We start from the raw sequence: 24575 nt of genomic DNA on the forward strand, positions 1-24575 counted from the left end.
TTGTTATAACTGACATGATCAATCAGAACAAACGAATCTCCAAAATCTTTGACGGCTTATTCAACTCTGGAGTTCTCCTAATGCCTAACCAGTGCCTGGAACATCACTCATGCTCTCAAAAAAAAAAAAAAAAAAAAAAAAACTGTTGACTTCATATGAAATGACACTGTTTTAGCACCAGCAGAATCAACCCACCTCAGTAGACAGTTCAAGGAAATGTGATTTAAGAGTCTGCATGCTTTCTTTCTGATTATCTTCCCAAATAAAGATATGATAAAATAATTGCTTACTCTGTGCCAGGTTCTGACCTAAGCACTTACATGTTTATCTCATTTAACCCTTACAACAACCCATGTTTTATTCCCTTTTCTATGTGGAGGGGAAAAAAGAGGTGAAAGAGACTAAGTAACTTGCCCAAAGTCACACAGCTAACAAATGTTAGAGTTGGGATTTGAACTCACAGGCTGAAGCTTCTAACCATTATTCCCCATGCCATGCCTTTTTTTCACTTTGTTTTCATGTAGGGTTCAATACATAATCAGCAGATGCCTGAATCTGATGCCTGCTTGGTCTCTATATGGTAGATATTGTCCATACATATCAAGAATTAAGGGTATACAATTAATACCTCCGAACCAAAGTTCAGCTTGGCGTATGGAAAAATAAAGGGGGCCGAGATGTGAGGAAATCGTGGGAGAAGAGATGGGATAATATGTCATCACAAATGTGAGTCTTACCTGCTCTGGGTTGTTCTATGCCCTTGAAATTAAGTCCTGAGGCAAAAAAGCAATGCTACTTATGTCTACGCTTATTTATCACCACTGAAAATATTAGATTTACAGTATAAACATACATCTGATTTCTTTCAAGTAAGACTTATAGGGACTTAAGTAGATTCTTTCTCACAGAGGAACAAAAGACCAAGGAATTAAATTTGAAGCCTATTATTATTATTATTATTATATATATATATATTTTGTGGTACACGGGCCTCTCACTGTTGCGGCCTCTCCTGTTGCGGAGCACAGGCTCCGGACGCGCAGGCTCAGCGGCCATAGCTCACGGGCCCAGCCGCTCCGCGGCATGTGGGATCCTCCCGGACCGGGGCACGAACCCGTGTCCCCTGCATCGGCAGAAGGACTCTCAACCACTGCGCCACCAGGGAAGCCCTGAAGCCTATTATTTAAAAACTGAAACAAAATCATCTGTCACTTATCAGAACAAGGATCATACCAGAACAAGTAAGTAATGCTCAAGTAACACAGGCAGGATGAGGTTAAACAATGTTAATAGCAACAGAGGGGCTGAGGGTGGAGAGAGCATGCACTGATAATTATCTTAGGCTCAAGAGTAGGAACCTGCAGATCAGGCCAAAGCTGCCTCTACGTGGCGGCAGGTGAGGACACGGAAAACTGCAGCTCAGATGGTAAACACCCCGGGCCACTGATGCCATTAGCCGTTCTATTCATGAAGTCTGCGAGACATTTTTATCCCCTTCAATTTAAAGCAAGAACTAAGTACTTAGTAATTAATATAAAACCTTATTCAAAGATAGCTAGCAAGCAGGACTAAAAATCGAGAATCTAGGAACTCTGTTTCTTTTTTTGTATTTTTAAGTCATCTTAATTTATACAAGATTTTTTCTTTATAAAAAATGTACATGCCCATAATTTTTAATATGTCAAATTACAATTAAATTTGAAGTCACAAGTGGTCTTTTTGCTTTTTGCATGATTTGCTTCTTGAGATTCTAAATAGAAATATTGTGAGCTATTATTTTGCAAACTTATTCTGCTCCACCCATTATAGAACATCTACCTCTTGGAATAAAAATTTAGTTCACACTCCCTGCTGATGTAATCTTTGGCCTCTTGCTGAGGTTTTTAAGAAAAGGTGCCAATCTTGGTCTTAGTTCTTGTAATGCAGAACTCTTTCTATGAGAAATTCAACTGTGAACACTGGTTCTTTTCACACAGAGAAAGCCACCAAACAAGCCTCACCAAATAGCAATGAGTTTTGATCATTCCTAGTCTAGTCCACTTCGGCATAAATGACCTTAAAGAGAACACACAATGTGCTGAGTCTCTTGTCTTTACAATAAAGAGTCTCTTTATTTTACTCAATAAACCAGAAACTACACACACACACATACACACACACACACACACACACAGAGCGAGAGTCATTTGATAAATTTTCTCAGTTAAGGATTGGTAGTTCTCTTGAATAAATGATCTAATGCCTTCTATTTATTCTTTACAATACATTACTGTATTGGAATATAAGGAGTATATATAAAAACCAGGAGTGACTTACTTGTAAAAGCAGACTAAGGTAAATTCTATAAAGTAGAGGCAACCTTTGGTCAGCTAAAAAGTAGACTAAAATAGTTCTTCCTCTCACTGAAGATTTTCCTGCAAGAACGATGTAAGTCTATCACTGCTTGCTGGTGAGTCTTCTCAGCTTAGAGTCATCAGTGATCGCTAGTTTTTACGTTTAATAGCCGTTTTTCCAGTCTTTATCGTGTTTGACTTCTGCAATGTGTAACACTTTATTCATTTAACACATGTTTATTCCACGCCTACCAGGGATGAGACATGTGGGATCAAAGGCTGACAGTGACCTGCCCCTTGACCGAGGAAGCCAAGGCTTCCGCTCCAGAGCACCCTCCCCAGACGTCTGTGCCCACTTCATCCAGCTCTCCTCCTTGCCCCCCAGGCTATTTCATGGCGCCTTCTCCATTGGTGTTCCCAGGGTTCCGTCTGCAGCCCTCACCTCTCCGTGGGAAATCCAGTCTCACTGCTACACAGCACGGGTAAAGCCTGGATTCTCCAGCCAGAAGGTGAGGGTCAGAACACAGTTCAGCTACTCAACAGCTGTGTGAAGCCACATCATACTCCTCTCCTGAACCCCAGCCGGCGGCGTCCAGCCAGAGGCGTCCTACAACTTAGGAGACATCCCTACCAGCTTACCTGGCACGTCCAAAACTGGAAACATCCTCCCTCAAAACCTCCTCCCAAACGCCTTATTTCTATGCTTTTAAGCTAACTCTTTGCCAATCTAACTTTTCCCAAACTTCAGAATCAAGGCAACAGTCTTTCTTTCATTGTTTACAAACACATCACAAACTAGGTAAAACCACATGGACTCTGTGTCTGCATTCGCAAAAATGACCACTAGACTGCATTGTTGTCGCTTCTGATCAAAGAGGCTAAGGATAAAGATGTATGTTATCTCTTAGTACTAGCTTACCAAGACAAGCCGCAATGTTATCACTTGTCTAGAAAAACACATATGAATAAACGTGTAACTATATATTTGAATAGCTAAGTTATAAAAGTAACAAAAAAATAATTCATATTTTAAATATAATATTCACCATCACATTTAGTTAAAATACTTAATATATAACAACCATGAAGTTAATTTTTGAAATTAGGTCTATTTAAAGGCCAAACATTAATCAAACATTGTACACTGCTTGAAATATTTCTATGAAATATCATACCTAACATTATGTCTTTAAGATTTAAAAAGTCTAACATATGCAAAGTCTATTAAAATGCACATAATTTATCTCACTCAAAATGAAAATATATCTAATAAATAATACTATTCATCTGGCATCTCCCTTAACATACAAATGCATTCCGTTTCTCCAAAACACAGCAGCTGGGAATGAAAGGAAAGATTTCAAATGATCATTTTCACATCATATTCCATCATCTTTTCTTCAGTTTTTCCTAGCTTTCCTTTGAGTCCCATTCTTTTACAAGGGGTCTCTTTTTAGATCAATCCATATTTCCATAATCCACACTGCTGTTTCCTCCTCTTCTCCCCAGGGTGGACTAACCCCCATATCCAGAACTATGGCTTACAACTGTCATTAAGCCTTATAACAATAACAAGATAACAAAAGAACGGGTGGGGATGAGGCTAGCTGGTACCATATGTTGATCAAGTTCAACATTTTCAGCTAACAGAGGATATTTTTTAAATTTCAAAATTTTAATTGTGAATTGCTTTCATATCTACTTATTCTCCCTAACTGTATTTCAGGCTTAAATTTTAAACACTAGTAAACAACCTGGCAATATTACTTTAATAGGGCTTACCTATTAATAATGTACTGAGAGGGGAGAGAAAATGGAAATAGCAAAATAAAAAGGTAAGGTAGCAATTTATGGTTAGCTACTGATTCTTATAACCCACAAGTTTCACTCAACTAATACCTATTCCTAAAAAAGAAATTTCCCTGAAAGGCATTTTTTAAAGCACTATAAAGTTATAATGATTAAGATTATTTCAAAGTAAACATACTCCATGTAAATTAATATTGACTTTATGTCAATTTGAAGGATTTTAATTTCTCCACCAAGTAACATCTGAAAACATGCTACTTTTGCTTCCATCCTTTGTTTCATAGTTAATTAATTTTAACTTCTTTTTAAGCTAAAAATAAAGAAAAATGTGAAATGTAACATTTTGAACTGGTAGAGAGACTTTCATGCCCCTATATTAAATTTAACTTTTTTTCTCCTGATTTCAGGAGAATGGCTTCTGATTCATCAGCCTATGCTACATCATTTTGAAAAAAATTATTTCCTAACGCTTTGTCTCAAAGATTCAGAACCCGTTATAGAACTAAATTCCAAAGTGACTTTTATCAAACGTTTACTGCTCAATACAAAGTAAGTTCTTGTGAAACCACATTTATCTTTTTCAATCTGCATCATCTATTATTACTTAATTTCTATAGGTTGTTGAGTAATGCCAGACCTTCCAGGATTGGTCTAAATTATTTGCATAGTTAGAATATAATAATTTCACTGCTATAAAAATAAGTATAAAACCCCTCACCTCTAAGAGCTCATTAAAGTAAAACCTGTTCACCCTTCAGCAGAAAAATAAGGTCATTTTTTTCAGGCGCTTTCAAATTTTATTATCTAAAATGTATGCAAAAATATTCTTTTCAATAGGAGTTTGCTAGATTACACAGTTCTGTATTCCAATAAATACCTCAGCTCTAAAGCAAAATCTCTCACTATGTTTTTCCAAATTAGTTTCCCTGTTTGCAATAAAACTTTTAAATTTTAACAGTAGAAAATATAAGACGAGCATGCAGGTAAAATAAGAACATGATCACATTTTGCCTTGAGCTTTCTAGCACTGCATTTACAAAGGAAACAAATCTTGCCTACGTGAAGAAAGACAGAAAGATATAATTATGGTGATGATCTTGGACTTAATTTTAAGCACTTTCCCACATGCTTGCCACTTATGTTTTATTATGATTCTTCTTTTTTTGACACAGGAATGTGCAAAACAGATAACACTATGTGTATCTACAAAGCAAATTATAAGAAATAATTTATATTTTAGGGTAATTAAGATAAATCACTGATAAAATGGAATATGAAACAAAGTATACAGTCTTGATATGATTATAATTCTCTTAAATGAGCCATCATCTCTCTTTATAAGATTTAATTTCATTAAAAATTAAGAAATCAAAAATACGTGTTCATCTATAACGGAAATATTCATAGTGGTAGTAAAATAAAAATTAACCATCACACATAAAAAACTGGTTCAAGACAATTTGTTCTTTCCATTTGGAAAAACAATAGTTGGTATAGAATGCAATTAAATTTTTTTTCTGTGCCTGATATAATCAACTGGTAGTATAAAATGACAGAATCAAATCCAAACAAGCAAAAAAAAGAAATCCAGTTTTTAAAAATATCTGTAATTGTTTAAATATTTATTTTGAAAGTATTCAGATTTAATAAATTATTCCCAAATAATTCAGATTTTATGCTTGATGCAAGAAGCATAACTATAAAATGTCCAGCTATCAATCTACCACAATTTCAAATCATCAAAGACTTTATTTATTGTGATCAAATCCCTTTAAAATTATTAAAAGAAATACATTTTGGAAATGATGGATGTGTAAAACATTTTTTTAAATGAAGAACAGGCATTCTTCCTAAACCATGCAGACCAACTACCAGATATTGCTGAACATGAGAACTGTATACAGTGCTGATGAGTTTATTTGTTTTGGAATCAGCTAACTAGCAAGTTACCTACAATTACAAAAGACCTACAAAGATACAGCTGAAGGGTAAGATTTAAAATGTTCTTTTATTACTGTATATTACATAGTTTCTTACTACTATTCGCTCAGAACTGTAATTCAAACTGTTGAATTCCACCAAGTTTTCTTAATTAGTTTCTACCAAGATTTGCTTAATTAATGGAATTTTTATTATTGTAATTTAAAATAATTATGTAATACGTGAATGTTTCTCAATGCATTACCAAGGGTGTTTTTTAGTTATCTAGCATGAGAGCCATACTAGTGTGTCAATATATATTGATTTTTAATTTTTTTTAACCTTCAACAGAAATGTGAGAAAGAGAGAAGGTACACACAGGCAGGTGCTCGTCATGAACGAACAGTGGTGGACCTACTAAACCTTCATGTTGCCTGACCCCTCCACTGAGCCGCATCTTTTCATTCACAGTTTGATGAATCCCTATTATATGTGTCATAACACCAGTCTGAAATCTTTCAAAATTTAATATTCCACACCCTCATATCTATTCTGCTTAGAAGGTTATCTTGCTCCTATTTTTCCAAGAAGGTTAAAATAATCTATAACGAGTTTACTCAACTTCCTTTTATCTATTCAACTAGTAATTCAAAATACATTTATTCAGACCTTATTATGTATGAGCCACTGTGCTAGATGTGGTGACTGAAAAATAAGAAGATACATACAGAGTAGGGGAGATAGAGACATTTGAAAAAAGAAAGAATGAAAATAAAACTGTAAAATATAGAGGCAAATGCAAGAGGTTACACAGAAGCACAGACAGGTTGCCTGGGAGGTCAGGAAAACCTTCAAAGAAGGATTAATTTTCAAGCTAAGGTCTAAGAATAAGTAGAACTCGACCACAAAAAAAAAAAAAAAAGGAGAAGAAGAAGAATGGGCAGTAAAAACAGAAATGCCACCAAAAAAAGAAACAGGATCTAGGAAAAGCCAGGGCAGGGCATGAAGGGAATCTGACCACGCCCTCTCATTTGCTGAATGCCTACCCTGTAGTTTGATGGAGCCAAGCATATAACTGACAGAATTCAAACTCCACTTTATACTATCCAAAAAAAAAAAGTCTTTTATTTAATGCAAGAAATAAAATTCTAATGTCTTTAGCTATCATTCCACATCAATTCCAAATCACAAAATAATTTCATCATTCTGCGCTTCTAATACAATAGGGTGTCACAATCAGTTACCCTAACTATATATATGACAGTATCCTCCACTCCTACCCTAAAAGAGGACCAACTCCAAGAATACACTCAGTGGTCCAGGAACAAGGCTTAAAGATCCCCTTCCACGCACACCTGCCAAACACCAGCATCGCCACGTGGATAGCAGAATGCAAGTAAAACATGCACCCAATGCCACAACTACATTCTCTTCCCAAATATCCTTCGAGCGCCCACTTAGAGACGTGTAAACATGCACCCAACGCCACAACTACGTTCTCTTCCCAAATATCGTTCCAACGCCCGCTTAGAGACCTGTAAACCACTTTCTCTGTTGCTGGCCTCTGATAACTCTTAGTCCCAGAAGTAATGAATGAAGATTCACACCCTTCAAGTACACCAACTGCACTGCCATTGTTCTGCATGTACCAACCGACAACAATTCTCGGGGAAGCAAGAGACAATAATGTAGTAGGACCAAGGCGGAATATCCAGGATAAACTTTCCTCTCACATCCCATTACCCCTTTCTCTCAAGTCACGCCAGCATAAGAATGACAATCAAGACGATTTAAGGAACAAAGGTACTTTCAACAACCCTGAAACTGAGTCCTCCCAGAATACTGTCTTTTATCAATAAGCCCCTGCCATCAGTCTTCCTTCTTTCTGCTTATCTTAAAGAGGGAGGCACACCTCACCACTGCCGTCCAGAGCTAAACCCTCCGCTTGCAGCTGTGAGGCAATCTTGTGGGAACCACCGTTACAACCTGTCCGTTAGTATTACAGAACAGACAGTATATTATGAATAATTTTGTCTCCCCTACTGGACTACGAGGTCCTTCTGAGCTGACAACTTCTTATATTTATCTTTATTTATCTAGTATTAGAAAAAAATAATGCACGGTGTGTGTTCAGGTAGTATTTGTCATCTTGCCATCTCTGTCACTTCTTGCTACAGAAATTAGTTCTAGCTTCTGTCTTCAATCTCCTTTTTAAAGTGGCTTCTTGCTATTCTATATAAACATGGTCTTCCCTCCTCAAGCCTTTTAATCCTAGAAACTACCAAAATACACTAAATACTGCTATCACCAGCACAATTAGTCTAAACTTACTACTTCCCTCTTAGCCTGTTTAAATGTGTGAGGTCTTCCTTCCCAGAACGTCTACACTGCATTGTGAGTAACTTTCATGGCACATATTACACCCGGCCTTCTGCTGGAATTATACGTAGAACCAAGTATTGTAAAAACAATAAGCAACCTGTGTCTCCATTTACAGAGGAGAAAATTGAACCTCAGAGAGTAAAAATGATTTCCTTGAAGTTGTACATTCAAGTTAGAAGTAGAAACGGAATATTAGTTCACTTCTGATTCCCAAACCAATCTTCCTCCCCAATAATAAGACTCCTGGAAGGCAAGGACCACACGTCTTTCTGTTTACAGCCTTATGTTGCCAGACCAGTACCTTGCAAAAAAAAAAAGTATTCTATGAGTATTTTTAAGGCAGCTTTAGGCACATGCTAATTGCCTAGGTTAAGTAAACTTGTTCAATATTTGGCAAAATTTTCACCTCTGATATCATAAAAGTAACAACCAAAAACGTAACTAAAAAGGCCTTGTAAAATATAGCATTGCTTTTAACAATGTATCTTTCAGCTTCCTACCTATCTATATTATCTGTTCACTATGTAAAGTATACCTAAAAATATGATCAAAATTGTTGGTGTCTGTGAGTCTCTATGTCTATAATTCAGAAAGGCCTTTGCTCTTACTGAGTTGGTGTGAAATGGTGCTCTATCTCCAGAGAGTATCAATAAACTAGATTATAAAGTCACAAATTAAACTCCTGCACATGGATATTTATAGCAGCTTTATTCATAACTGCCAAAACTTGGATGCAATCAAGATGTGCTTCAGTAGGAACATGGATAAACTGTGGTACTTACGACAATGGAATATTTGTCAGCACTAAAAAGAAATAAGCTACGAAGCCATAAAAAGACACGGAGGAACTTTAAGGAACCTTAAATGCATATTACACTAAGTGAAAGAAGCCAATCTGAAAAGGCTACATACTGTATGGTTTCTCTGTATGATATTCTGGAAAAGGCAAAACTATGGAGACAATCAAAAGATAAGTGGTTGCTAGGGCTGGGGACAGCAGGGAGGAATAACTAGGCGGAGCACAGAGCATTTTTAGGGCGGTGAAAATACCCATATGATATTATAGTGATGGATACATGTCATTATACGTTTGCCTAAACCCACAGACTGTACAACAGCAAGAGTGAACCCTAAGGCAGACTACGGACTTTGGGTCATTAGGTATCAGTGTAGGTCCATCCTTGGTCAAGAGCGCACCATCTGGTAAGTGATGCTGATAATGCAGGAGGCTATGCAAACGTGGGGCAGGGTAAATGGGAAACCACCGTACCTCCCTCTCAGTTTTGTTGTGAACCTTAAGCTGCTCTGAAAAACAAAGTCCTTTACAAAAATTTTAACTAAATTAAAGGAGCGCGATTCTGATTGGCTTATAGAGAGAAATGAGCATAAACTGATTATTCCTAAAAGTCCTATAAAATAAGGAAACTGAATTTCTAATACTTCAGATGGGCTAGACTTCAAAAAAAATTCTTGGTGAATTCAAATTCACATAATTAAGGAAAATCCTTAGCAAACACCTAGTTCTATCAATTTAGTTTAATAAATATAGCTGGGACTTCTCTGATGTATCAATATTAAGTACAATATAAGCATACATTCATTCTATTTGGGGTTGTTTTCCCTAAATGTATACAGGTTTGATGAACAAATGGCATACTGTTTAAGGTTACAAAAGGTGTAAATTTCTACTCAACCAAACTGTATCGTTATTCTGGTAAGCTTTATTTCAACAGTAACTATATTTTGTAATGTATCTGCTAAAACATAATTCTGAAAACCTTTAGGTAACCAAAATATTGAAATGATATTGAGTTAGTCAATGTATACTCATTGTATTATACATTATATGATACATTATATATATTATGAACCTAGATAATTTCTAAGATAGAATACTAAAAACACTGATTACTAAGCATATTTAAGTCTATATACTTTTTATTTTTGTGTGCTGTGAAAATCCTACACTTTTGGCTCATTTTAATAAACTTGTTCATTTTGGCCACTATACAGAGATCTAATCGGGAGGTGTGTGGTGTTAGAAAGTGGTATGATGGGTACCATGTCTGGTAGTCTTGTAAAATGCTTGTGCAGGACACAAGGTGCTCAGTTATCTGTCCCCCAAGTGTTTTTTGTTTTTTCTTTTTCTGTGAAACAGAAGTTAGTTATTTAGGTTAAAAGTTATGATTAATATGAGTGGTTAAGACTACACTAGGAACAACAGTATCAGATAAATACAACTGTGTGTTTTGTTTTGTTTTTTCAAAGAACAGTTTTATCTTAAAACAGCAATTCTTGTGCTTTTTTGGTTTTTTACCTCTATATACTTGGGACTTGCTGAGGATGGTGAAGAGCTAGTGTTTATGTAATAACTATTGAAATGTAGTGTATTAGAAATCAAAACTGATAAATTTTTAAAAGATACATGAATTCATTTGAAGATAGCAATCATGGATGCACTACATGTTAACACAAATGACACAATTATGATGGTGATGATAATGAAATTAGTTTGACCTTGCAGATCTCCGAGATATGTCTCTAAGTGTCAGTTTGTTCTTGACTAAGACAGAGCACAATGAATAAAACTTAAAATGTTTGGTAATACCTGACTGAAAAGAAGCTGTAAGAATTTTTAAAGTTCACTCAGTTTTGGTGGGCTTGCTTCCTTGGATTCCTGATTAACGCTTTCGCCTGCAACATGAAAAGTTATCCTCACCTCCGTGTACCTCTGAGATAGCCAGAACTCTGTGTCTTAACAGAATAATTCTCTGTCCTTGATACTGATTTTACTATGTCTTCTATTATTCGGGCAGAGTGGGGAGGTACAAAAGTTCCTCATTTACGAAAGAACTATTCAATTGTGTTACCGTCTATATTTACTTTTAAATATTTTATTGTCACTGTGATTTTTTTTTTTTTTGCAGTACGCAGGCCTCTCACTGTTGCGGCCTCTCCCGTTGCGGAGCACAGGCTCTGGACGCGCAGGCTCAGTGGCCATGGCTCACGGGCCCAGCCGCTCCACGGCATGTGGGATCCTCCTGGACCGGGGCACGAACCCGTGTCCCCTGCATTGGCAGGCGGACTCTCAACCACTGCACCACCAGGGAAGCCGTGTCACTTTGATTAAACAGATAATCAAGTGTTGCTTCTTAGGCACCTATGGACCCCATCTTAATCAAACAGCCAAATCCTCTAACAACTTTTTAAATTTTGCCTTCCCAAACTCAGATTCTGAATGCAGAAAAAAAATCAAAAACTTTCAGGATACGTTTTATAACTAAAACTATCTTGGAGATTTCCTAGAGATTCCCTGAAAATCACAGGAATGTGTACTCTTGCCTTATAAAATGAGATGCTAGAAGTAATTTGGTTTGTTTGATATATTATTATCATGAGGGTTGTCTGATATAACTATTATTATTATTACACAAAAAGCTGGCAAATCAGAAGAGGTGCTTATCCTGCCCTAGGTTAAATTTGTACATGTAAATTTTATGAATATGAATATTTCAGAAATCACATGCTTTATGGGAAGTTTCCAGAGACATGCCAATGCCCCTGGTCTCCAGAATATGTTTTACTCTCCAGGAAAACAAGAGTCAAACTCTTACGAAATAGTTCTGCTGAATTTTCCTATACTATCAGACTACTGACAGTGCTTTGCCTGATAATATTAGGCAACAATAGTATAATATTGCCAGTTATAATTTCAGTTATTATTTAAAATTCCACTTGGTCGCAACCTTAGTTCTTTATTTTAAATTCTTTGTATCTTCTAAGCCAGTGGTTCAGAACTGGATATGCACCTTAGACTTACCCTTGAAGTTTTACAAAAATATATTCATCTAGGCCCTACTCCAGATACAATGAATCTCTTCACTTGATATTCTGGGTATACTCTTGCTATATTATGCCTCAGGATTATTGTATGTTATATCTCAAGATCTTTCCTCCATAAATTTTGTTCACTCATTTTCATAAATCAGGCATAACCTGAACTGGCTCCTTCGAAAACAGGCTTACTTGTTGGTCTTACACACGTTTTGTCTAAAACTTTTTTTGAATGGCTTTATTACCTTCATTTTTCATACAACGGAAACAAATTTCCTTTTCCATATTTTATTTTTATTATGAACCCTCAGTAGACATTTCACACTTGAAAATAATCATTAATAAATTAACCATATCCATTAAGTCTCTGTCATCTACAGACAGTTTACTTTTGTTTCTGATACCCTGAGGACTGCCATAAGCTAGAGGCCACAGTCTGTTTTCAACAAAGAAGGTCAGCCTCAGAGCTTTGTGGAAAGGGGTTGTATCAGGTACTTCAAACTCCTGACACTTCAAAGAACAGACGCTTGGGTACAGGTCTCTGAACTGACATCACTGAGACAACGTTCAGGCCATTCCACTGGACGGAGTCAGGATTTTCAAGACTCTTTTAGTCAAGAAGCAGAAAGTTTCATGAAACTGCTAAGCCAAGGTCCAGCAGAACAATAATTTACTGCACTGTGTTGGATAAACTAATGGAAACTTTATTGTGTGAAATATTGATGCTGTTTTAATGCTCTATTTTCTGGACATATAAGGAAGCCCTTTCCTCTCTTCCTAAGCTGTCTGTAACCCACAATAATCCTGTAAACCCTGCTCCTGTAAACTGAAATATAATTTTTAAATTACATCTAGTTCTCACTGATTCCTTCCCTCCCAGAATTCAGAAACTCTTACTAAGTCCCTTTACTTTTCATTGCAATATTATTATTTGCATAAGTTTAATAAAAATCTGTCATTCACTTTACCAGGATATAAGTGGAAAAACTGACTAACAACCAAGGCCTTACTTAAAGTGTCCTTTTGGAGAAACATGCTTGTTTAATCAGCCATGTCAAGGCACTTGGAAGGAATAAAGGTTAACTATACTTAGGGAGCCTACAAAGCCCTCCCAGGAAACCTGGCCTAATGCCTGCCTGACAGTGTTAAAGAAGGTCCCTTCCTCACAGCCCAGGAACCTTAGCAAATTTGTTAAGCTTGAGAGGAATTTACGAATATTACAGATAGTACACATAAAATCTGGGAAAGATACTTTCTTGGACTTGGTTTCCTAGCTTTGGGATTATCTAGAAACAGACGCTTTTAAAAGTCTAATCTGAAATTCCTTATAAAAACTTCCAGAAAGAAGTTGATTTTGTAGATATAGTAATTGTTCTACACTGCATGGCCCTGGATATGTAAATTCATGGAGGCTTATAGGCTAAATTAACACTCCTGTCTTGCCTCTGTAAATAATCAGGCCAAACCTAATGGGACTTGTTATCTAGAATAATCTTTGTTTGATATTATTATGCTTGCCGGATAAAGAGGAAGACTGCAGGGAAAAATTGTAAAACTTGAAATGGACCGAAGGTTACTGGCTGTCTTCAATGAAAAACAAGCCATCGTCTGACATCCTCTTTTCAGGGCCCTGCATTTTTCACTGTCTAAGCTATTCTATAATCCTGTAAGTTGTAGATAAATGACAGCATCGCAAATGATATTTGTCCACAGACACGTCCGATGGAGGGAAAGCTGATGCCCCTCCTCCCTCACGCCCCCATGTAAAAAAGTCGCTGAAAATATATTACAATATTCCTGATTTACCTATATAATCGTGATACTTTGAACTCTCCTTTGAATAGGTTATAGCATTTTACTGATGCCCTTGCCAGTTAACGAGTTAAAAAAATAAAACACTTCTACCAAATAAAATCTTCTATTTGTGTAGGAGTCACGATTTTATTTTCTTTGAAAAATTATTCTTTAATACTAGTCTCAGAGATCGTTGGTCTAATGGGGTAAATAGAAAGTAAAGAGATGACAGATCTCAGTGCCATAACATGGGAAACATAAAATGCTGAGGGAACTCCAATGAGGTACATCCAATCCAGACCCATGACAAACAAAGGGCTTCTCAGAAGATATGACCTCTGAGCTGAGACCAGAAAGACAAGCAAAGGGGAGAGCAAGGAGGAGACTAGCATTTCAGGCTGAAGGACTCCCATGTTCAAAGGGAGAAGGTAAATGGATGGTGAGTACATAAGGGAAACTGTTGTTGGCTATGAAATGCAGACCACTTTTGTATTAGACAACGGGAAAGGGAGACAGAAATATGAGGCTAAAGATATAAATAAAGGCCTTGAACAAGGGGCTTGATCATGGTAAGAAGGCTGGCCTTTATCTTGAAGGTGTCAGTGGGGAGAACTGAGTTCAATAAGCATTTAGTACAGCAGGCTCTGGGGTCACACTGGCTTGGAATAATGGCTCTGCTACTTATTGCTGTGTGACTCCTGCTATATCAATTAACTCTGCAGTTCTGTTTCTTCATCGGTAAAATGGGAATTATAGTAGCCCCTTAGGCTTATAAGGGTACTATAAGGATTAATTGGGCTACTACAGGTAAAGTAGTTAGAAAACTGCCTAGCACGCAGTAAGGAACCAGTGACAGTAGTGATGTCAGTACCAGTATTTTCCCTTTAGTGAGATCATTTGTCTTACAGATCATTCTAGCTACACTGTGGAGAATACATTAAACAGGAACAAAAATAGAGGTGAAAAGGAGAGTTAGGAGGATGTGAATTAAGGAAAGGACCCTAGAAGTAAAGAGAAATGGACAGATTTACAAGACATAAAAGAGGCACAAGCAATAAGATTTGATGACAGATTGAGTACAGCAGCTGAGTGGGGGACACAGAAGTCAAAAATAAATATATAAAAGTCCATGGCTTGAGAAAGAAGCTTAAGTTGGAGCATCCCCTGAAATAAGATGCACAAGAACAACTCCTCCACGTCAGGTAACGCAGTAAGCCCCAAAACACAAAAAATGCCTACGGAACACAAAAAGAGGAATGCTTCAATATATCACAGCAGGTAAAGCATCTAAGTTGTATTACAAAGGAAGCACATCAGAGAAATGGAAAATGGCATCTGAGACATAAGAAATGACCCAGAATCATGAAAGGCCTGCAGTTTGTGTGAAAGCAGGAAAAATACTGCAAGAGTGAAGAGTTAAAGGTAAACAAGAAATATGACCTAGGGTCAGCGCCTCATCATCTTACTTTTCCTATCTAGAAACCAAGCAGACGGACCTAATGATTTCTGTGTGTTGGCCATTACTAGCAGAGGATGGCTCCATGGTCCTATGACTTCTGTTGGGAGCCATCCTGAAGATGTCTCTCATGCTACCATCGGGGAGCAATATTTGTCACCACAAAGTGTGTCTCTGGCAGAAGATTTATTCAGGCTGATTATTTTTAAGAAACCAAGACTTGGGAAGTTTTTCTTATTCCCTCCCCGGTAACTGCCTAAAAGAATTTAGAGAGAGGGCCTGTTCCCAGAATAGACCCGTCACCAGAGATACCTGCAAAGAATATGGGCCAGTGGGCCAGGTGTGGTGGGGGAACTAGACTAGAGAGATCAGAGTCCACTCTGTGCCCCCGTCCCTGCCTGACCCAGCAAACACGTGTTTACCAAACATTTGCTTCTCCCTCTCCATGTGAATTGCTTTCCTCCCCTTTGAGGTCCCAAACCACGACCCCCAACATCCTCTTTTGTCTTTAGCTGAAGATGGTATTTAAGGGGAGGGTTTCTGCCATTCTGGCTGCCTACTAGTCTCCCTGGGTCTCTCCCACGTGTACAAGTTATTAACCTTTTGTTTGATTCTTCTCCTGTTAATCTGTTTCATGTCAATGTAATTCTTAAGCCAGCCAGAAGGACTTAGAAGGGTAGAGGATAATTTCTTCTTCCCTGACACTATAAAATTATACATCTTTCTGGAGATCTATAAAGCAGTGAAATTCTCCAACTTGTTATCAAACTATAAAAACAATACTCTACATAGAACAGTTTTATCTATTCCTCATCATAAATTAATAAACGTTCATGGCATTACAATGTAACAATAGAACTATCGGCTCACATTTATGGAGTGCTTTCTATGTGCCAGGCACTCACTATGCTTCATAGACGTCATTCCTACCCTAATTTTTGTCAGAGTAGCAACGTCAGCCCTATTTTGCAGGTGAGGAACTAAGAGAGAGAAAACCCCTGCCGAAAGCAACACTTCATGCAATCTGTAAATACAGAGCCGTGATTCAAACGCAAAAATGCCTCCAGCATTTATAAGATTTTAGTTCTGACCACTCTCTAAAGGTATAGTTTGCTCCCAAAGCCTGACTCCTCTCGCTCAAGAAATACAGACTAGCCGTGGCCCTAAGAGGCCGATGGTTCATGAAAGCAGCACACCTACAGAAAAGTGAACCATGAAATAACAAGCAGAAAGTACCGGGGAAAAGTCAAGTATTGTGAAAAACAGCGTCAAGCTATTAAGTGTAAATGTGAGCAACAGGAATGTAAGAACAATGGAGAGCTTAGCTTGACAGCAGCAAAAAGAAACAAAATTACTCATTTTATACAGAAGTGGTGAACTCACAAAGGTAATAGGAGATGTTGCAATTATCAGCAGCATGGATGGGAAGATTTGTTCTGCATTAATCTTCTCAGCCACAGCTCTCAATGTATTTGCAAAACATAAATCTGACATCAACTAAATCGGTCTGTAAATCCTCAAATTCATTCACACCTTTCTATTTCCGGAGGTTGCAAACCCTCCATTTTTCCTAAATCCCCAAAGTCCCCTCCCATCACTTGCATGGAAGATAATTCAAGATTTCTCAAAGTGCCAAAAAGAAACTCATTCTCTCTTCACTACTCTTCTCCACCCCATGCTCCCCAAAACACCTTTGCACGCAGTCTCTCTTTCCCCCCTTTACACTCGTAAAAAATTAATAAACAAAAACCTGAATTAAATAGACTGGGGTGACCAGAAGGGGGAGCTCTCACACCCTGTGACCATGGTGGAACCCAACAGGGAGAAGAAATACTGTTCTTTCCTGCAAGGACTCAGCCAATGAAAAGCCACGGCCTCTTTGTTTACACAGCTCTCCTGACTTCCTCTCTCCTGGATAAAAGGTTCTCCTTCCCTCATCACGCAGGAACTTGCACCTGGCTCGCCATGGTTGCAGACCCCGAGCTGCAATTCTCTGCTGATCCCGAATAAACCTACCTTTGCCGTGGAAACGTCTGGCAGTCTATTTGTTTCAGGTTAACACACTCATCCTCTACTTCATTCCTAATGTAACCAACTCTTTCAGATCCTTCCTGCTCCTCAGCGGCACTACTGCAAAGCCAACTCACTTCCTTGCCTCCAGTTTCTCCCACAACCAATCCATACTGAAATCTCTTCCAAATCAATATTCCTAACAGACTTATGTTGTTATATCACACTCTCCTTAAGTTCATTTGAAGAACCAACTCTTCAGCAAGGCCCTTCATTGTTGCCAAGACCCAGCCCAGTTTATGCTTATAGTTTCAGTCCTACTCTCCTACACAAAATTCTCCACTGTACAAAAAACAACAACAAAAATTAATTACAACTCCTGAAATGTGATTTGGGTTGTCCCATTGGTTCTTCTATTGCCAAAAGAAGGAAAACACATGCAAAGAAGTATATAATAAGCCAATGCCTATGATGGACCAAGAGCTGTATGTGGTACAACTAAAGGACTAAACAGATTGGTATCGTTTCTTTGGATTAAACAACACACTGCTTTCAAATTATAAAGATACTGGGGGGGAAGCTTCTAATAAACTTTTTCTAAAAGAACTAAAATAAGTGAGTAGGGTTTGGGTCAGCATTCCAAGCAGAAGGAATAATACAGCTTCCTTGCTAATAACACATGCTTCTGAGTTACACCAACTTGCCCTCAAGTCTCAGCTAGCTCTGCCTCTTCTAAGCAGTGTGTTATCAGGCAAGTTTCTTACTTAAGTCTCAGTTTCAGGGCTGATACTATCTCCTAGCAGTACTGGGAGAATTTGAAGATAAAATCAGTTGTGCACATAAGCACCTAGCATAGTGCCTAGTACATGTTAAGAGCTAAATAAGGAGAGATTAAGAATTACTCTTACTGAAGCAGTCTCAGATCCAGTGAAAAGGCTGTTTAGGAAGAAGTAGACAATTAGTATAGGAAAGCAGTAAAAGATAAGAAGGATGAGAAATACACACAGAGCACTTGTGTCATCTGTAGTACGCAGAATATTCACCAAAAAGCATATAGCAAAACCATTCTTCAAGGCCCTTGGCTGGATTCCCGTATGAAGTTTTGTTTCTTTAAATATAAACTGAAGCAGTAAGACAAAATGGTATCTAAAGCTCCTTTCAGCTCTAACCTTCAAAAAGTCTGTAAGAACCGCATGCCCTGGAATCCCGGGGGTTACGAATGCTCATCACCATTACATGGTCAAATGCTTTTATGTTTTACTTAGTATGTGAGGGCTTATTAATGTTCCACTGACCTCACAAATCTGGGAAACAAAGCAACAGCTAAAACATTCCTAGCACCAGTTTTATCTGTCACAAAGAGGAACAGCAATTGCTGGTCTCACTGAAAAATTTACTGCAGCTGAACTCGACAAGTACACTATCACCCTTATGTGAACCCGAAGTTAGGAGCCTTCAGATACCCTAGGAATTCTCAGGGGCAGTTTAAGAGGTAGAAGTTAGAAAAGAAAAGAAAAATGAATCTGGACAGGAGGTTAGACCAGAGAGAACTAGAAAGACCAAGAGAGGAATAGTATTGATATTTCAAAACAGTAACATTAGTCAACAAGTGTCTAACCTAACTTCCCATTACTGGGAAACAAACCCAATTAAGCCTCATATGTACAAATCATGTCTTCACTGTGGGGACTTATTTTATATACTTAAGATACTTATAAATCTATTCTTTCTCCAAGGGGCTAAAAACAAATTAAGAGTACATGCTCTCTTTTTATGTGAAAGAACAGTCAAGGACTGCACTAGATCTAATTAGTATTTAACATGCTCATTTAACTCACTTTTTCAGTGACATTTCCTAATCTTCTATACTGATTTTCACATGTAGAAAGTTATTCTTCCACATCAAAATCACATGTGTCTGTATATCTCTGAATGAACTGCTTTAAAATGAATACTTTTATCAGCTTTTATTTTGGTAAATTATGAGAATCATACCTGTGAACTTAACTGATGGTTAAGCTGGTAGTGTTATAATTTTAAGTGACAAGATTGTTTTACCCCATTTCTTTGTAGATAAAAAAAGGAACCTGCTCATCAGATTTCCAGTAGTACTTGTTTATATAAAAATTTAAATTTGTACGGTTAACCATATAATTCACTTCAAAATGATAAATCCATAATAAAAATTATAAAGATTTTTAAAATTTACACACATTATGTCAAAATAATTCATAGTTTTGGCTATACAAAATACTTAAGGAACTAGAGAATATTATAATTAAAATACAAATGCAGTAAATTCATTTCCAAGTCTCCCATTTTAAGAAAACAAAAGCCATAGATAAGAATTATTTTAAAATAAGAAAATAATGTCAATTCAACTTATATACGTTAATGATTCGAACATTACTGTAACAAGGGTAGAACTGACCTCTTAGTTATAGCAGTTACTACTTCTTACTGTCTTACTTACAGAAGGGTATCCCTCAAAGTACCACATCATCAAGTTTTCTGATGGGGAAATGTTTGTTTCCAAATATATATTCCACAGACACATTAAAAGAGTATAAAAACATGCTGAAACTGTAAACATTCACTTCCTAATAGCTTCACGAAAGGGCGTCTTCATCACGCATCTACCTGGTAACTTCAAAACATTTTCCATGTATTCTGCACACATGGCTTTTTATTCTCAGAGTTGATCAAGAGAAAATACTTAAATCAATTCATATGTAGTAGTCATAGTAGTAGTAGTAACAGTAGTAATAATAATTAATTCTCCAATTTTAAATGCTTTTTAAAAATTATGTGGTTCCAACCTGGTCTGCAAAGTCCTCTGGGAACTTCCACAATACCTCCGGATCTGTAAATAATTGACACAGAGCATTAAACAGAGAAAATAACACATTTATAGCAACAGTCTTGTTCAAATACTCTTAAAATTGTCAAAGCTACTTTTTCTAATAATTTTAAATTTTTTCTTTAAATATTTACAGTTGATGAGGTTCAAAATTAAATATTTTGATAGTTTAAGGGTTTTAATGACCTTTGGAACAGGAATAATAAAAAGAATAACTTGGTCAGATTATTAAAAATATTATTTCTTTTAGCAACTCATGTTTTACTTATATACCTTAGATTTTAAGATTCTGAAATATAAATTTTCAGATTTAACTCCACTTAATATACTGGTTTTAATTTGAAAAGAAAAATATAAATGTGGTAAATATGTAATCAATTATATTACAGCCCTCAGAAACTAGACTAAAATACAACATCTTAAATTTCCATTTAAAATCCTAAAAGACATTTTTCCAAAAAGGACATGCATATGGTGAACAGGCCCATGAAAAGATGCTCAACATCATTATCATCAGAGAAATGCAAACTAAAACCACAATGAGATATCACCTCACACCTGTCAGAATGGCCATCATCAAAAAGAACACAAATAGCAAATGTTGGCAAGGATGCGGAGAAAAGGGAGCCCTCCTACACTATTGATGGGAGTGTAAATTGGTGCAGCCACTGTGGAAAACAGTATGGAGGTTCCTCAAAAAACTAAAAGTAGAAGAACTACCATATGATCCAGCAATTCCACTCCTGGATATATATCTGAAAAAAAATGTAAACACTAATTCGAAAAGATACATGAACCCCAATGTTCACAGCAGCATTATTTACAATTACCAAGATATGGAAGCAACCTAAGTGTCCACTGACAGATGAATGGATAAAGAAGATGCGGTATGTATGTGTGTACACACACACACACACACACACACACACACACACACACACACACACACAATGGAATACTACTCAGCCATAAAAAAGGAATGAAATTTTGTCATTTGCAACAACATGGAAGGACTTGGAGGGTACTATGCTAAGTGAAACAAGTCAGAGAAAGACAAGTACTGTATGATATCACTTATATGTGGAATCTAAAAAAATAAAACAAACTAGTGAATATAACAAAAAAGAAACAGACTCACAGATGTGGAGAACAAATGAGTAGTTACCAGTGGGGAGAAGGAAGGGGAGGGGCAAAATAGGGGATTAAGAGGTACAAACTATTATGTACAAAATAAATAAGCTACAAGGATGTATCGTACAACACATGGAATATAGCCAGTATTTTGTAGTAACTATAAATGGAATATAACCTTTAAAAATTGTGAATCACTATGCTGTATACCTGTAACTTACATTTATTTATTGTACATCGACTATACTTCAATTTAAAAAATGAAAAAGAAAATAAAATCCTCAATAAAAGTGTATAAACACAGTAATAATGTTTGTTTTATATCAAGGTTCACTTTTGAAATCCTATATTTGCAACACCATAAATCAGCTTTTAAAACAATAGATAAGTTGGTAGGCATAAGGCATCAAGCTTGTTTAAAATACAATTGACATTTTTGGGGTATTTCATAGATATTTTTCTAATATATTATATCCAGTTATTCATATATAAAAATCAATGTTGTTTTATAAATTTTCGCACTGGTTTTCATTTTCGTTATTTCTTCACACTATTTCTCTTCTACTTAGCATAATAAAAAGAAGTCTTTTTAATTAACACTAAAAAATATTTTGGTTGCATACGTATCTTTTAATTCTGTTAATAACATACTTCTGAATACTGCAAATGTGCTTTAAAAGAGTACTGTACAAAGGATAATATTACTTCCGAAAAAGCCTTTGAAAGCCCAATATAAGTAACAAGCACAACCGACAAGACAGGATCAAAATATCAAAAATACCACTTTATGTACCCAGTCAGTAAAAAATTACGGCTCAATCCCACTATTTCCACTATACCATATTGCTTTTTAAAAAATACAGTCCAAGGATGCATAATTTCAAGTATTTAATCTCAAAACTCAGTAATTACCAGCAACATTTTGAGCATGAGGCAGCTTCTCCTGCTGTATTACTTATTAGGCTCAAAAAAATTTTTTTCAAATATTTTAACTTAAAAAAAAGGAAGCATACTTTCTACAATTGACCTTTTTACTAAGGAATAAAAAGTTTCTACATAAAAATCATTTAAAACATCTTATATAAGAATAATGCATTACTAATTTATGGAGCTAACATTAATGATTATGCCTTCATGTAAAACAAAATGTGTACGTTTCTAAAATGACTGTGACATTTATAGATCACCTAAAAATACTGAAACATTAACGTCCTGTAGAAATTATGTTGGAAAACATATATATGTGCCCACGTATGTACATATATGTATGTGTGTGTGTGTTTATGTGGCAGTTTTACCAAAACAGTAGTTATTAAGATTTGCATCTCATAAAACAAAAGTGTATGATGGATTCTTCATGAAATATTAAACAAGTTATTATCTTGCTAAATTAACACAATAACTAATGGCCCTATAAACAAGTCATCATGCAGAAATGTGGAATAGTCCCTTCTTACAAATAATGGAGTTAGAGAGTTTCATTGTGAATATTTTAAATATCCCTTTTAAACAACCTCAATTTTACAGTTGCCATTTGAGAAAATACGACAGATTCCTTACACTTACACCTTAAAGCCAGGATAGCTGTCTTGTTGGACAGCCCTAACACTTTGCCCTGCTGTTTGCAGCATTTACCTAATGACGTCTTCCTCCCTCACTTTTCTTCATCCCTTACACTACGCAGTTTTTTCTGTCCCGTCTGGTCTGTTCTTTCACAGAGGATGAACAAGTGAATACATGAAAACAGCAAGTATCCGTTTAGTCACATAGTGGAAAATACCCTATTTCTCTTCTTTTCATTAAATGCGTGTTACACTTCAGCACCCAAAAATGTATTATAATCATGTGCAATCCGTATCTGAAATGGATTAACTTAGTTACTGCCTGTGTGGTTAGGTTTACCCCGTATCTGACACATGTTGGCAGCAACTCTCCACAAGGACTGCAGAGGAAGAAACAAAAGAGCTCTGAAAAAAAATGATAATAGTCCAATTTTCAAATTTATGCACAATGACGGAATTTTCTGTTCCCTGGGGATTACTTTCCAGATGCGAGATCTGACCTGGCAAAGCTAGGTCGATTTTATGCTGATTTTATGGGTGAAAGGATGGGAACTGCTGGTAGGAGCCACCACTGCCTGCGGTGACTGGGACACACTGTGTTTCTCTTCTGTCCACTGTCCACCCGTAACTCAGAGGAGACTCCACATCTTAAAGAGGAACTTTGCCACCAACAATCCAGAAACCAAATAAACATGAAAGGAAGAACATGTAACTTGATTTTTACATAAATATAGTTAATCTCTTATTTTAATAAAAGAATGTTACAGTGTAGTGAGAAAAATATACAAATTTTTATTAAATCAGTAAATTTGGAAGGAGAGTATTTAATGTATTATTTGTGCATCACCATCACAAGTATTCCAAATTCCTGAGGCTTTTTTTTTTTAATGTAAAGTGAGATAAATTTAGTAATATTTTATTTTCCTTTGCAACCAGACCTTTCACATTTTCTGGCCTGTAACTAAAACCAAAAATTAAAATAACTTAAAATATTACTGATTCAACTACACTTTTTCATGCAGGAAAAACTTTAATTTACACAAATGAATAATATTTACTTAACTCTGTGGAATTCATGGATGAATATATTTAAAATTATGCATTTGTAAAACCACAGTTCAGAGACTATATACCTTTTAAAAGGCAGAATATATAGTATTAGTGTTTTGCTTGATTATAGCTTCAGTGCTTATTCACCTACATTGTAGAATCAGAATTTTACAAATGAGGAAACTGAAGCCAATGCAATGAGGAGCATGTCTTTATTTTTTTTAATAAAGTTATCTATTTATTTATTTTTGGCTGCACTGGGTCTTCGTTGCTGCGCGCGGGTTTTCTCTAGTTGCGGCGAGTGGGGGCTACTCTTCCTTGCGGTGCGCGGGCTACTCATCACCGAGGTGGCCTATCCTGTTGCGGAGCACAGGCTCTAGGCGTGCCAGCTTCAGTAGTTGTGGCACGTGGGCTCAGTAGTTGTGGCTCACAGG

The 24575-nt window shown here is 36.5% G+C and overlaps 1 protein-coding gene across 2 annotated transcripts in view; it reads right to left on the minus strand.

Moving 5' to 3' along the window:
• DENND1B (DENN domain containing 1B) overlaps positions 1-24575 on the minus strand; it is a 251610-nt gene that overhangs the window by 167081 nt on the left and 59954 nt on the right. For both annotated transcript variants that reach the window (XM_059998790.1, XM_059998789.1), the window contains exon 3: positions 20358-20401. In XM_059998790.1, the coding sequence (XP_059854773.1) occupies positions 20358-20401 (44 nt within the window). The remainder of the gene's footprint in view (positions 1-20357; positions 20402-24575) is intronic.

The sequence above is a fragment of the Delphinus delphis genome, chromosome 1 (genome assembly GCF_949987515.2).
Source record: "Delphinus delphis chromosome 1, mDelDel1.2, whole genome shotgun sequence".
Lineage (NCBI taxonomy): Eukaryota > Metazoa > Chordata > Mammalia > Artiodactyla > Delphinidae > Delphinus > Delphinus delphis.